The sequence below is a fragment of the Elephas maximus genome, chromosome 12 (genome assembly GCF_024166365.1).
Source record: "Elephas maximus indicus isolate mEleMax1 chromosome 12, mEleMax1 primary haplotype, whole genome shotgun sequence".
In the NCBI taxonomy this organism is placed as follows: domain Eukaryota; kingdom Metazoa; phylum Chordata; class Mammalia; order Proboscidea; family Elephantidae; genus Elephas; species Elephas maximus.
The window spans coordinates 54,713,310-54,727,860 of record NC_064830.1 but is presented as its reverse complement, the minus strand read 5'-3'; the positions used below and the strand labels follow the sequence as shown (position 1 = coordinate 54,727,860).

The 14,551-nt window shown below is 51.2% G+C and overlaps 2 protein-coding genes across 2 annotated transcripts in view; both read left to right on the top strand.

Annotated features, from left to right (window-relative positions):
- LOC126086768 (uncharacterized) overlaps nt 1-14,551 on the top strand; it is a 1,076,998-nt gene that overhangs the window by 625,383 nt on the left and 437,064 nt on the right. The window lies entirely within an intron of this gene.
- ONECUT1 (one cut homeobox 1) overlaps nt 13,169-14,551 on the top strand; it is a 44,638-nt gene continuing 43,255 nt past the window's right edge. Inside the window, exon 1 of the mRNA XM_049903412.1 lies at nt 13,169-14,472. Coding sequence (XP_049759369.1) covers nt 13,365-14,472 — 1,108 coding nt within the window. The 5' untranslated portion in view covers nt 13,169-13,364. The remainder of the gene's footprint in view (nt 14,473-14,551) is intronic.

Genomic DNA, 14,551 nt, shown 5'->3' with positions numbered 1-14,551 from the left:
CTTTGCCTCTCTGGCCAGCGGCTCCGGGGCACTCAGGGCTGGAGAGGTTGGGGGAAGAGGCTGGGGAGACAACCCGGGGAGGGGTTGGGGAGAGACAGGCTCTGTTCCCCAGGAAGCTGGTGGCTGAATCTGCCTTCATGTTGAAAAGAGTTGGAGCTGCCCCACAGCAGGGACTATTGCCACCCCGACCCTCGGGCTATCCACCCCTTCCCCTGGGGCATTCTCCGGGAAAGGCTCGAGGGTGCGCTGGCCCCGCGCTACAGGGGTCGGTGAGAAAGTAGTCAGTCCAAAAGCAGGCAGCGGCTGAGCTGGTAGGGCTCGGCAACTGTTGGCCCAGCGTCCGCGCGCAGCATGGCCTGTCAGCTTTCCGGATAACTGGGGATGCACTTCGGCTTCTCTTTAAGCCCTGGACCCCGAGAGGAGGCCAGAAGGACCTTGGATGAGCCATGCCCCAGGGGACGCCATGGAGAGATTCTTTGGTTGGGTTTCATTTCCCCAAACTCCAGGCGATAAACCCTCTCAGTTCTAGAACAAAAGGAGGACAATTAAGGATTTTAACAGATGAGTCCGCGGCGTGTACAGCGCCAGCTCCAAATCTGAAGGCGCCTTTAGGGGTTCTAAGGACCCCGGTTTGGTAGTTATTTTTCTAATGGTGCTGTTAAGTGTGCGTGAAGCTGTTCGCAGTCTCTCGCAGGCGGCTATCCATGACCCCTAGCGCATTTGGGAGCCACTTTGTTCTAGAAAAGGCTGTGACTCAGGCTCCGCTTGGGGGATGGGGGGCAGTGGCATTGTGAGATAAGATGCATACGGTGGATTTTTTGCTTTTTCTTTTTGTTTTTTATCGTAGATAAATAACTCCTGGCGTCCGTGTAACCAGCGGGTCCTGGTTTACAGCCGTACTCCTCGAATACGCGCACCGCCCGCCACGCTTCGAGAATCCCGCCCACAGATGTTTCGGAAAATCCATTTTCCGAATTCCAGTCTAGATTCTGAAACCCAGCGAAACGGCGGGGAAAAGGAATCCGGTCCGGGCGTAGAAGCCTGCCGGCCCCCCACATTCACACTCATGGAGGGACAGGGTAGGTGCTTCGTGGGATTCGAGGTGCTGGCAGGACTGCTGTATGGAGTCTGGGAGACCGCAGCTAAGCAACCCAGAAAGACGCAAGTCGTCTGCGCTGCCCAAGTCCTGCAACCACTAAGGCGGTGTGATCTTGAGAATTATTTTAGGGACCTGGGTTTGAGTTTAAGAAGTTGGGGAGAAGAGACAAATCGCTCAACATTTCTTTAGAACGAGGCAGAACTGAGAACTACCCATCTGGACCCGCATTACTGAAGACTGGAGATTAGGGGAATCTATTCTCCTTGCACACACATACACACCAGCGCACAAATCCGCGGACGGTGAGCTCACCCCTGTGCAGGGGGCCTCTGGCTCCGCGACTGCACTTCCCAACCACCCCTTCTGCCTCCTCCAGGTTTTGCCAAAGCAAATGAAAGAGCAGAACTCAGTAGTAAATTATTTTGTTCAGCCTTCTTTTTATGAAAATGAAAAGCAACACTTTGTCATTTTTAATCACATAAGCGGACATAAATCTAATTTCGATATTGATTTTTTCAGAATCAAGTGATTTTTTCACAGTGTCTGTTGTGTTTCCCTTCTGAGGAAGGGCAGTTTCCTGGCAAATTGTGTGGCCATGAGGCTGCTTCTACACTGGCTGGTGCTTCTCTGAAACATGTTTGATAGCAGACTTTTAAGCCAGACAGCTGGGAAAGGGGGCTCTTCCTTGGTAGCAAGAAGCTTGGTTTTTGCCTAATTGTCTAGATAATGGTTTCAACTGTGTCTCCCTGGTGCACTAGAATAAATGTAAGGCTAGGCCAGCACTTTTCAGGGTCATGGCCTCAGAGATTCACTTTATTTAAAAATTTTTTGTTTGTTTTCAAAACAAAATCAAATCAATAAAAATGAAAACAACAACACAAAAATCTTGCTGATGTCAAGAGCCCAGATTGTACCATGCTGGGGGAAGGGGATGCTGGACGAGGCAGCGACCCTTGGAGGATGCTGAGCCTGAGGCTCAGGAAGGGGGTGTAAGTAGCCTGCTGCAGGACCTGGAGTTGGATTGCTGCAAAGGCCCAGTTAAGAAGCCTCTAGAAAGGCAGTTATAGCGAAAGGCCTCAGAGCCTCTGCATCTCACTCTTTTCAAGAACGGATTTTTTTTTATGCCAAACGGAGCTGGCGCCTTTTATATGAAAGCTTCCAGGCGCAGAAACACGGACCCGCCCCTGCCTAGCCATGGAAGGAAGGGAAGAAGGGAGGAATGGAGAGAAGAAAGCGGGGAAGGAGGAAAGAATAAGAAAGGAGAGGAAGGAAAGAAAGAAAGAAGGAAGAAAGGAAAGGGGGAATAAGGAGAGGTGAGAAGGGAAAGAAAGTAGAGGGATGGGAAAAGAGAAAGAAAGGGGAAACAAGGGAGAAGAAGGAGAGATGAAAAGGGTGATGAACAGGAAGGAAAGAAGCGACAGAGGAAGGAAAAACACCTTAAAAGACCTGGTAACAAAAAAATACAAAATTTCCCGATTCTTGTGAGGAAAATTGTGTTTGCCCAGATGCACTATTGAGCCTTTCCTGAATCTCCGGTCAGCCGCTTCTTCCCCCTTAAACACAGAACAAGTGACAGTCCCGAGTGTGAATTAAAAGCCCCCTAACTTCTCTAATCCAAAATATCAGACTCAGAGCCCCGGTCAGGCCAGAACTGCCACCCGCTGCCCCAGTATCGGGTCCAACCCCCCCCCCGCCCCCTACCGCCCCATTGTGTCCAGGGATCGCTCCCCGCCCCTCCCCCCGCTTTCTAGAACTGCGACCTGACCTGGGGGAAGGAACCTGACAGCTCAGGGCCTTGCGGAGGATGATGGGACCTAGGACCTGCGAGTGACCCTAGGGCTGTGACCTTTTCCGCAGTCCTCTAGGGTCAGGATTTAGCCTCCCTCGCTCCCACCCCGCGGCCCTCGGGTAGGGGAAAATGGGAGTGGGTCGATATTTGGGGCTGGCCGGTGAGTTGCGGGCGGAGCTAGGCCGCACAGCCGGGAGATCGGGCCGAGACCCTTGCTAGCAATCCCTTCCTCTCGACCCGGAAAACCTCCTCGGCTAGATGCCAAGGCCAGGTTAAACCCCGGGCCTGGTAAAGAACCCCGCTGGGGCATGGGGGAGGAGAGTGGACGTTTTTCCCAGTTTTCCTGCTCTGTTTTCTCATCATCTAAAGCCTCCCGCTACCCGCCCCCCCCCCTCGCCCGCCGCCCCGTTCCAGCAGGTACCAGCCGTCGCCTGGCTTTGAGGATCTAGAGAGCCTTGGCCCGATGGGCTGGAGGCGACAGTGCAGAGCCAGACGTGGTTCCCCCTCAAGCCTGAAGCTTTTGACTCCTCTCCCGGAGCGGGTGCCAAGAAAACTAGTAAAGAAATCAGCTCAAAGTCCCAGGCCATTAAGCCCGGCTGAACCGGCTCCCGGTCCCCTCCTGGCCTGCCCTATTCCATAAACTTCCAAAGGCGCCTGCTACCTGCGCCCCAGAGGGCTCTCCCAGTGTGGACAGGGGAAGGGGGGCGGAGCTCTTCCCGCCCCCGTGGCCTGGGGTTTTCGCGGTCTCCCCAGCTGGAGCCAGGGCCGCCCTGAGCCAAGAGCCTTAGGTTCAAAAGCATCAAGGCTCTGAAGTCATTTCTCCGGTTTCATAAATAATTTTCTTATTACACTTAAGACCGATTCCTGCTCCCTTCCCGTTTTTATTGCAGGGTTTCAGCAGCTAAAAAGTTTCTAAGTCGGGTGGGCCATTGTTTTCCTTTTTCCATCATTAACATCATTAATATAAGCTATCAATAAACCTGTCGTTCCAAGCCGAGTTTCACAGTATTGATCCACGCGGCTATTCATCTCTGCCCTGCAAGACACGGAATAATTTTCGCATTACAGTAGCTTGGATTTGCTTTTAATTCATATTTAAAGCTGCAACTGGCTCGGTGGAGCGCTCTGCGAAAGACTAGAGGCGCCTAATTAATAATAAGTTAGAAATGAAGGAAGGCAAGGGTGAATAAATAATTAATACAGACATCTATGTCTCTTTGAATATTGCTCCTTTAAAAATTTAGACTTACCAGGACCATATTGTAAGTCTGCAATTTATATTGTGGGGTTGGTTTAAGAAAGCCATTTTTTCCCTTGAAATACAATACTAAATTATTTACAGTGTTTTGCAACCCTAAGTTCCTTCATTAGCCAGCCCCTCCGGTTTGTTTCTTCCAGGTGGGAAACACTAATTTTTGCAAATAATCATAGTAATTGTAATAAATTTCTAAGAAGAACCGCCAGCTGAGATTAGCTGCTGGTGAGGAGGATGGGGGCAGAAAGATGGGAAAGTGGGAATGTGGGGCCTCCTACTCTTGGGAGAGACTAGGGGTGTCACACAGGGGAGTTGTTATGAGGGAAAACAACAAAAAGTAAAGTCATTGGCCAGTGACTTTGGTCATCCGCTGGTGCCCATAGGAACAAGGTTTGAGATGAACTCAGGGTCTTCAAAGGGCTGTGGGGAGGGAAAAACCAAAAAACCAAACCCACTGCAGTCGAGTTGATTCCGACTCATAGCGACCCTATAGGACAAAGTAGAACTGCCCTATAGAGTTTCCAAGGAGTGCCTGGAGGATTCAAACTGCTGACCTCTTGGTTAGCAGCTGTAGCACTTAACCATTATGCCACCAGGGTTTCCATGGGGAGGGAAGAGGCTGGAAGGGTCACCCCTACACACACACATACACACACACACACACAAACCCACCACCCTCGGGAGTTTTTAGAGTTGCTGAAAACCAGGACCAGGCCCCAGGTTGGTCAGGAGTGACCAGTGAACTAGGAAATAAAATTCAAGGGGTGGGAGTGACAGAAAATTGGCTAGGTTTTTTGTTAAGATACTAGGATTTGTTAGCAATATTGTTAGCAATACTGATTTTTTTGTTACTTGGATTAACATACAGACATTAGTCAAGTACATTGTAATCATCTGTTGTTGAGAGCGAAGTTTCTCTGGTGTGTAATGGAGATCCGGGAGATTGAGGCAGTTACAGGGGCATAGAGAGGTTCATGCTCAGGTTGGGGCAGCCAGAGCCCCTCGAGCTGAGGGTATGGTGAGGGGCTGGAGGTTTCACCACCAGTGAGCCCCCTCCCCTTTCAGAATTACAGACTCATTTAACCAACCCACTAGACGGTGTGTCAGCCGATGCCCTCAACTTCTCTGCTGACTTAAATAAATCATAGCAACTGAGGGGTAAAAATGTTCTTGGCCACACCGATCTCCCCAAATTGCTAACTGATCGCTGCCCGTCTTCCCCAGCCCCCCACAGCTCCACCTCCAAGTCTCTTTTTGGCCTTGGTGACTGTCCTCCCAGCCCTCTGAGATCTCGACCTTGGGCTGGGGGCTTCCGCAGCCCAGCGTTTGTGGCGTGAGGGCCCGGCGGAGCGCACATTCAGCATGCCTATTTAAAGACGTGCACACATGTACCCGCACCTGTTAGGCCTGAAAAAGACGGGGCGGGTGTGGAGTGAGCCGGAGCTGCAATTCGGCTGCGCTTGGAGACTCAGACTCCCGGACACAGGGTCCTGGCCCGGCCCGGAGGGGAGTGCAGTGGAGACGACAGTCCTCTACACAGCTGTCCGCGGGGACTCCTTCCCGCCTTGCTTGCGGAGCCTGGGTCACACTCGCAGCTTTTCCTCTCAACCTCCCTTCTGCGTTCTGGGTCACCGCATTTAAGGTGTGAGACCGCTAGACGGCCATGCGAGCCCCGTCGAGTAGGTGACGGACTTTTTCTAGCTCCAGGGAAGCTAAAGGATACGCACAAGACCTCTCCGGCCTTGGCGGGTTCAGGAGGGGATGAGAGGTTGAGCACCAGGGTTAAATTTTCGAGGGCGAGAATTCGGGTGAAAGGCTTCGGGGCGCTCGGAAACTACATAATCCAGCGCCTGGACTGCGCTTGGGCCAACCGGCAGGCGCGCTTGGCAAGATCCCCCACTCGGAGTCCGACAACCACAGTAAGGGTGAGGCCGAGTCACACAACGCGGACAGGGCTTGACGAGTAAGAAAAAAAGGCAAAGTGCGAAGGAGGAAGAAGGCACGAAAACGGAGGGAAAGGGGAGGCTCAGTGAAGGCAAAATGCCCAGAGGAGGCGGGGCAGGACGGAAAGGGAGGCGGCGGCAGGGGTAGGGAGCACAGAACACCAGGATTCCATTTTTATATCTTCTAGGTGTCTGAGGGTCAAATAAAGACAAGGGCGGTAACGATTATTCTGTTCAATCTATGTACTTGACTGCGCAGACACTAATTGATTAGACACCAAAGTGATTTGTTTAAAGAGTTTTCTTCCCTAGTTGCAACCGCTCTCGGTCCGCAGTCGGCGTTACCGGACGAGGCTGCGGGAGAGCTCGCGGAGAGGGCGGAACGCACGGCCTGGTAGGGCGTTGGTCCACGCCTGGCTGGCCTGAGGCTCCCCGCTCTGCAGCTACCTGCGACTTCCACCGGCCCCTGTCCCTCCCGGGATAGCGGATGGTGCACCTGGAGACGGCAATGGGACGTCTTTGGTTTCCACATGCTCTCTTTCCTCTGAGATTTGCGCACCCTAGGTCTCTTTGGTGCACTGCACTAGTGTGAGGGCCCCTTCTTCCCTTCCCTCTATCCTTCCCAGGCCCCAGACTGGCACTGTACCCTAGGCGCGCGGCTGTACCACTAATGCAGCGCAGAGCCCCAGAAGAGGAGCCTTAACCGCAGCCCCAAATCTGGAAAATTCGTCGAGCCCTCCCTTGACCCAGGAAGGTCTCACTTGTCAATATATTTCAACAATATAGCGATATGAAAATACACCGAAGAGCTGGCGTAAAGAGGCCAGTCTGCCCCCTCCCATCGGTCTGGCTACATCCAAGGCGGAGTCAATTGGCCAGAGCGAACCCGGGAACCTTGGACCCCTCCCGCAGCCCCAAGACATCAGAATACCCCTTCCTCCCTCAGAGCATTCGGCCTTGAGAAGCCCTCCCCGAAGTGGGCGACAGCCGGAACAAATATCAACCCAGGAACAGCCCGCTCTAGCGTACCCAAAGGCTGAGGAGAGCAAGAGTTTTTTTGTTTTTTTGGTTTTTTTCTCTTGCCCGGAGATGTAACCAGAGATGCACGGGTTGGGAAAAAAGCCCTGGCTTTCCTCATCTCCTAAAACGGGGGAGACAGCTGGGCTTGGCAAGAGCATCTCCTCTTTGGAATTGGGGGAAAGGCTAGATAGATGTGGGAGGGGTAAAACACAACATTGTCATGGGCAAAAACCATAATGTGAGTTAAGAAGGAAAAGAGTTAACAAAAACAAATGAATTATACACACATACAGACATATATATATATATATATATACACTCCGTCCTATAGGGTCGCTATGAGTCGGAATGGACTCGAGGGCACCGGGTGTATATATATATATGGAAACCCTGGCGGAGCAGTGGTTAAGTGCTACGGCTGCTAACCAAAGGGTCGGCAGTTCGAATCTGCCAGGCGCTCCTTGGAAACTCTATGGCGCAGTTCTACTCTGCCCTATAGGGTCGCTATGAGTCGGAATCGACTGGAGGGCACTTGGGTGGGTTGGGTATATATATATATATATATATATATATATATATATATATATATATATATATATATATATATATATATATATATATATATATATATATATATGTAAGATTGAATGAGGGAGCTAGAATAATTGGTTACCATATCCTTGGCCCACAAGAGTAGAGAGAAGTCATTGACTAATTTCTAACAGCAAATCACCAGGCCACCTCCTTCTGAATTTCTTGGTGTTCAATTCTAAGCCAACAGCAATTTTCTGAATAAAATTTCTCCAAAGATGGGAGGACTCCAGAAGGAAGACAGGGGAGCCTGGCATGAAAACTTTAGGACAAAATTCATTACCCCACAGTTATCAAGTGCCCTGCTATGGCCAGAAACCAAAGAGAGATTTCCTCACCAGCAATTTAATTCTAGTCTTGTAACAGGGATCAGAAATTCTTGTGAGTTAGGTCTGAGGCTCTGGTCAAGGGGTCTGCCTACTCCTGGAGTCCTGGGTTAAGAGCATCTGCCCTGACACCCAGGCTTGCTGTGTGTGAGGCCAAGAAATGGAAAATCAACACAGGATATTTCAGATGGGCTAGAAACTTTTCCTTGGAATGGTCCTGAAAACTGAGACTAGATCATAAGTTACATGTTTATTACTCACAAAGAGAACTAAAGTGGAAACTCTGAAATAGATCAAAGGTTCTCAGAGAAACTTGTGTGGCTAGCATTTGGAGGAATAGCCATATTTGTATTTCTTTCCTAAACTTGGCAGGGTCACCTGGCAAACTGTAGCCCATCCAGCATAGGAAAGATTATTCCCCCTCCCCTCCAGGCTGTTCTCCTGACATTTGCAAAATAAACAGCCTGAAATTCTTGTTTCCAAGCAGAAAACATTGCCAGCAACAAGCATCCAGTTGAGAGCCTTATTTTCCTTTGTCATATATATATATATATATATATATATATATATATATATATATATAATTTTGTCATGGTGATTAACACTTTAATTTTTTTTTCTTTAAATTCCTTGCAGTTACTCAAAATCTAGGCAGTTGAAAATAATCCCTCCCTTCAAAGTTCTTGTCTGTTATCAAGAATTGAGCAGTAGTCTGGTATGGAACACACTGACCTATCAAGTAGTATCAAGGGGTCCCTCATTGGGCTCTAATTTGTTCTATTCCTTCATCTCCCATAATACACCTGATGGGTGCCAAGCATTGTGCTGGGCACCAGAGGGTGGATAGAGAGGAGGGGGACAATATATGACAAAAACTGATCCCAGCCCTCCAGCAGGTGGCAATTTGTCTATTGTCCCTCACCCCACACACATGCACACTTGCCTTAACTAGACCTAAGAACAGCATCCTTCTAACCCACCACACATCCTTGTTGTTGCTAGGTGCCATCGGATCGGTTCCAGCCCATAGCGACCTATGCACAACAGAACAAAACACTGCCCCAGTCCTGTGCCATCCCGTGTTGCTACGTTTGAGTCCATTGTTGCAGCTGTTGTGTCAATCCATCTTCTTGAGGGTCTTCCTCTTTTTCGCTGACCCTTTATAATACCAAGCATGATACCCTTCTCCAGGGACTGGTCCCTCCTAATAACATGTCCAAAGTACATAAGATGAAGTCTTGCCATGCTCGCTTCTAAAGCATTCTGGCTATACTTCTTCCAAGACAGATTTGTTCACTCATCTGGCAGTCCACGGTATATTCAATATTCTTCCCCAACACCATAACTCAAAGGCATCAGTTCTTCTTAGGTCTTCGTTACTCATTGTCCAGCTGTTGCATGCATATGAGGTGACTGAAAATACCATGGCTTTGGGCTGAGGCACCTTAGTTCTCAAAGTAACGTTTTTGCTTTTTAACACTTTAAAGAGGTCTTCTGCAGCAGATTTGCCCAATACAATTAGTCATTTCATTTCTTGACTGCTGCTTCCATGGGCATTGATTGTGGATCCAAGCAAAATGAAATCCTTGACAACTTCAATCTTTTCTCCATTTATCATGATGTTGCTTATTGGTCCACTTGTGAGAATTTTTGTTTTCTTTATGTCGAGGTGTGATCCACACTGAAGGCTGTGGTCCTTGATCTTCACCAGTAAGTGCTTCAAGTCCTCTTCACTTTCAGCAAGCAGGGTTGTGTCATCTGCATATCAAGGTTTATAAATGAGTCTTCCTCCAGTCATGATACCGGGTTCTTCATATAGTCCATTTCCTCAGATTCTTTGCTTAGCATATAGATTGGATAAATATGGTGAAAGGATACAATGCTGATGCACACTTTTCCTGATTTTATATCACTCAGTATACCCTTGTCTATGTACAGGTCCCTCACGAGCACAATTAAGTGTTCTGGAATTCCCATTCTTTGCAATGTTGTCCGTAATTTGTTATGATCACACAGTCAAATGCCTTTGCATAGTCAATAAAATACAGGTAAACATCTTGCACACACCCTTAGTAACAGGCAGATTTTCTGAAAGGTAGGTTGAATAAGAACAAAATGTTGTTTCTGACAGAGAAATCACTCTCAGTCAACTACAGGAAAACAATGGTTAAGGAAAAGCTTTACATAACCAAGAAAAATTAAGAAGATTTGCAAACCTAAGCAAATTCTGTAAATGCATTAAAAAAATATATATTTTAGAAAAAAAAAAGTCAAAGGAAGCATTAAACCAAGCAAGTCCAACACATATTATACATGTCCAGGTCTTTTCTTTGGCTCCTCCTTTAGGGACCAAGACCAAAGGAGGCCATCTTTTCATAAAGTTCCCTGGGAGGGGAGAGACTGAGCTCACCTGATCTCAGCCTTCTTTAGGTGGCCTCCAGGGGCTCAGCCTGGAGCCTCACATCAAGGAGGGTTTTAGGACCAAGTCTCTAATTAACTACACAAAGAGAAAATTATAAACAATTTGTACACTTGGTTGTATTTACTTCTTTCTTTTAACAAATTGCCTTTTGGGAAGAGAGTTGTTATAAGGGCAAATCAGTCATGGGGTGGGGGATCAAAATATAGGTGAAGCAGACAACACTTGAGCTCAAAGGCTGCTTATCACTTAACCTATTGTTTGGTCTCATTTAAGAGAGCCTCATGCTGGATGCTCCAGGAAAAGAGAACAGAACAGAAACAATAAGGAATCAAGGATGCAGCTTCTCTCCAACATATTGAGATGCACTAGGAAGAAAAGGGGGCCCTGGTGTGGCATTGGTTAAGAGCTTGGCAGCTAAGCAAAAGGTCAGCAGTTTGAGTCCCCCAGCCACTCTCTGGAAATCCTGTGGGGCAGTTCTCCACTGTCCTGTAGGGTGGCTATGAGCTGGAATTGACTGAACGGTAACAGGTATGGGTTTTTTGTTTGTTTGTTTTAGGCAGAAAAATATGTTTTATGCTTGTGTGTGTGTGTGAATAGATAGATGTAGATAAAAGTTTAAATAGAATAATTTTGTTCTCTGCTTCCTTTATGTCAGTGTATTCTTCCCAAACACCATTTCCTCTGTGGGGGCCCCAAATTCCTAAATGGTCATTGTGCAAGTAGACATTAAGGCCATTGGAGGCCCACATAAAATATCCCCATGAGAATTGTTTGGACAAGATGAGACTGTCTCTGGTGATGAAGCCAGACAAATTAGTTGATCCTAGGACATGATTACTTTCAGAAAAGTCAGGTTGTTCACATCCACTGCCTTTGACCTACCTGGATCATGATGTTCTCCAGGTGGTTGCAGAGGCCTGGGCAAAGGGCCTACTCATTGTTCATACTTTAGCTGGTGAGGAGTTTCCCTCAATGGTTGGCTGGCCCAACCTTCTACCTTGGGGACCTAGTCACCGCCAAAACCACCACACCAGCCCCACCCTATCCTACAATCTGGGAACATTTCCAGTAGAGACAGTGCTGGTAGGCTGTAGCCCCCTTGCCTCCGCAGCCAAACCTACAGTCTGAGTTTGGCCCAGCACAGGCCACACACTTTTTTCCATGTCCAGACCCAGCTAGCCCAAGTTCTCAGAGGCTGTCTGGCATTGTGGCCTCTGCTTGCCCGAGGCTGAGACTCCGCTCAGACCCTACTGTAACTGACAAAACCAGACAATGGGCACATCTCTCCTTTCTCCGAGGAATGAAAGCACCTAAAATAGACATGGCTCTGCCCTTTGTTTCTCTCTCTCTCTCTCTCTTTTTTTTTTATATAAATAAAAGAAAGCCAAGGCATGTAGCAGTGGTGAACATCCCACACTGGGGGCCTCCTCACACACCCCTCCCGTCAGGCCCAAGAACTAGGTTCGATTCCCGGTTGGAGCATGATTGTGGGAAGAGGGTAATTGCAGCCGAAGCAAAACTGATTTTCAAATCTGGAGACTCCTCTTGAGACGCGCCGCAAAGAAGGCGTCCCTACGGGCCAGGTCCAAGCGGAAACTGACGTGCCCGCCTCCACTTTGTCCCTCCTGTTCCTCCCCTCAAGCTGCTGCCTCTGGGTGCTTTAGCAGGCGGGCCATGAGCAACTGCAGGAAGGGCCAGAGCCTCGGATGCCCCACCAGCACTGGAAGTTAAAGTGGGAACCTAGGAGGCCATCCTCCCCCCACCTCACAACGCACAAGCCGAGACCCTTGAGCCGCTGAGCATGAGAAGGACCCAGGCGGCAAGGTATAGCGAGGTATGGCCTGGGTCAGGACCCTCAGCACCCACCGCTGCTCTCCCCCAGGGCATGGATAGGGGAGGGTAGGCAGAAGAATACTGGTGGAGGAGAGGGGAGAGGCGGAGGATGCCTCGGCAACTGCCACCATGCTGACCCAGGCCTTGAAGAAATTTGTGTCCCTGCCCCCCAAGAAGGATAAGCACTTGAGGACGGGGAGAGCGCAGACTCCCAGCAGCTATCCAGAAAATATAGTTTACTGGGCAAGAGAGGAAGGGATGATGACACCGTCGCCAGTTCCCTGAGCAGCCTGCGCCAGGAGGCAGAACTGGAGAGACAGAGAAGATGGCTCTCCAACCGTATCGCGCCACCTGGAATGGGAGGCTGGCAGGAGGGGCCCAGGGCTGGGAGGAGACAGCCCACCTGAGCCAGGGAGAGCGAGTATCCTCGGTCGCAGCAGCTACCCTAGGTCGCGCCCTGAGTCCGGCCTTAGCAGACGTGCTCGGTTCCGGGTTTGCCCGGCACCGCTGGGAAGGCATTTCCCCCCCCCACCGCACCCCCAGCCCCTTTCATTTGTGAGGGGACAACACAGGCCAGGGGGCGGGGCCACATGGAGCGCATGCGTACTGCTCCCGCCCAGCGGGCCTGAGGGCAGGCGGCAGTGGCAGCAGGGGCGGCAGCAGGGCGACCAAAGAGTCTGCAACAGTAACCGAGCCATGGCTAGAGCTGGCGAACCGCGCCGGCAGGCAGCAGCTGCTGCAGGCATACGGGTAGCATCAGGGGAGCCGGGGGGCTCACAATTATAAGAAGCAAAGAGGCGAGAGGAGGCCGGGCCGGGGCGGGGGGGGGGGGCACCGCGCTAGTCCAACAGCGCGGATCCTTTTTGGAAATTAATATTAAAAGAAAAAAAAAAAAAAACTGAGGAAGCCAAGGACGCAGAGGGGGAGGTGGGGGCAAGAGAGACAGAAACAGAGCCCCACAGTGAGAGCAAGGAAGGAAGGTGGCAGTTGCCGGCGGCCGGTGTGAAGACCGGACTCTGTGCGCCCCTCGCAGCCTCTGCCTGGCCACATCGATGTTGTGTACACCGCCTGCTCGCCCTGATCACGATGAACGCGCAGCTGACCATGGAGGCGATCAGCGAGCTGCACGGGGTGAGCCATGAGCAGGTGCCCGCCCCCGCCGACCTGCTGGGCGGCAGCCCCCACTCGCGTAGCTCCGTGGCTCACCGCGGCAGCCACCTGCCCCCCGCGCACCCGCGCTCCATGGGCCTGGCGTCCCTGCTGGACGGCGGCGGTGATTACCACCACCACCACCGGGCTCCTGAGCACAGCCTGGCCGGCCCCCTGCATCCCAGCATGACCATGGCCTGCGAGACTCCCCCAGGTATGAGCATGCCCACCACCTACACCACCTTAACCCCTCTGCAGCCTCTGCCGCCTATCTCCACCGTCTCGGACAAGTTCCCCCACCACCATCACCACCACCACCACCACCACCACCACCACCACCACCCGCACCACCACCAGCGCCTGGCCGGCAACGTGAGCGGTAGCTTCACGCTCATGAGGGATGAGCGCGGGCTGGCCTCCATGAATAATCTCTATACCCCCTATCACAAGGACGTGGCCAGCATGGGCCAAAGCCTCTCGCCCCTCTCCAGCTCCGGTTTGGGCAGCATCCATAACTCCCAGCAAGGGCTTCCCCACTACGCTCACCCGGGCGCCGCCATGCCCACCGACAAGATGCTCACCCCCAACGGCTTCGAAACCCACCACCCGGCCATGCTCGCCCGCCATGGAGAGCAGCACCTCACGCCAACATCGGCTGGCATGGTGCCCCTCAACGGCATTCCCTCTCACCACACCCATGCCCACCTGAACGCCCAGGGCCACGGGCAGCTCCTGGGCACGACCCGGGAGTCCAACCCTTCAGTGACCGGCGTGCAGGTCAGCAATGGAAGTAATTCAGGGCAGATGGAAGAGATCAATACCAAAGAGGTGGCGCAGCGTATCACTACCGAGCTCAAGCGCTACAGCATTCCACAGGCCATCTTCGCGCAGAGGGTGCTCTGCCGCTCCCAGGGGACTCTCTCGGACCTGCTGCGCAACCCCAAACCCTGGAGCAAACTCAAGTCTGGCCGGGAGACCTTCCGGAGGATGTGGAAGTGGCTGCAGGAGCCCGAGTTCCAGCGCATGTCCGCGCTCCGTTTAGCAGGTGAGCCGGCCTAGGAGCTGGGCGTGCTAAGGATTAGGGGACAGGGAAGCCAAAGGGACCGAAGGAGGGAGGGAAGGAG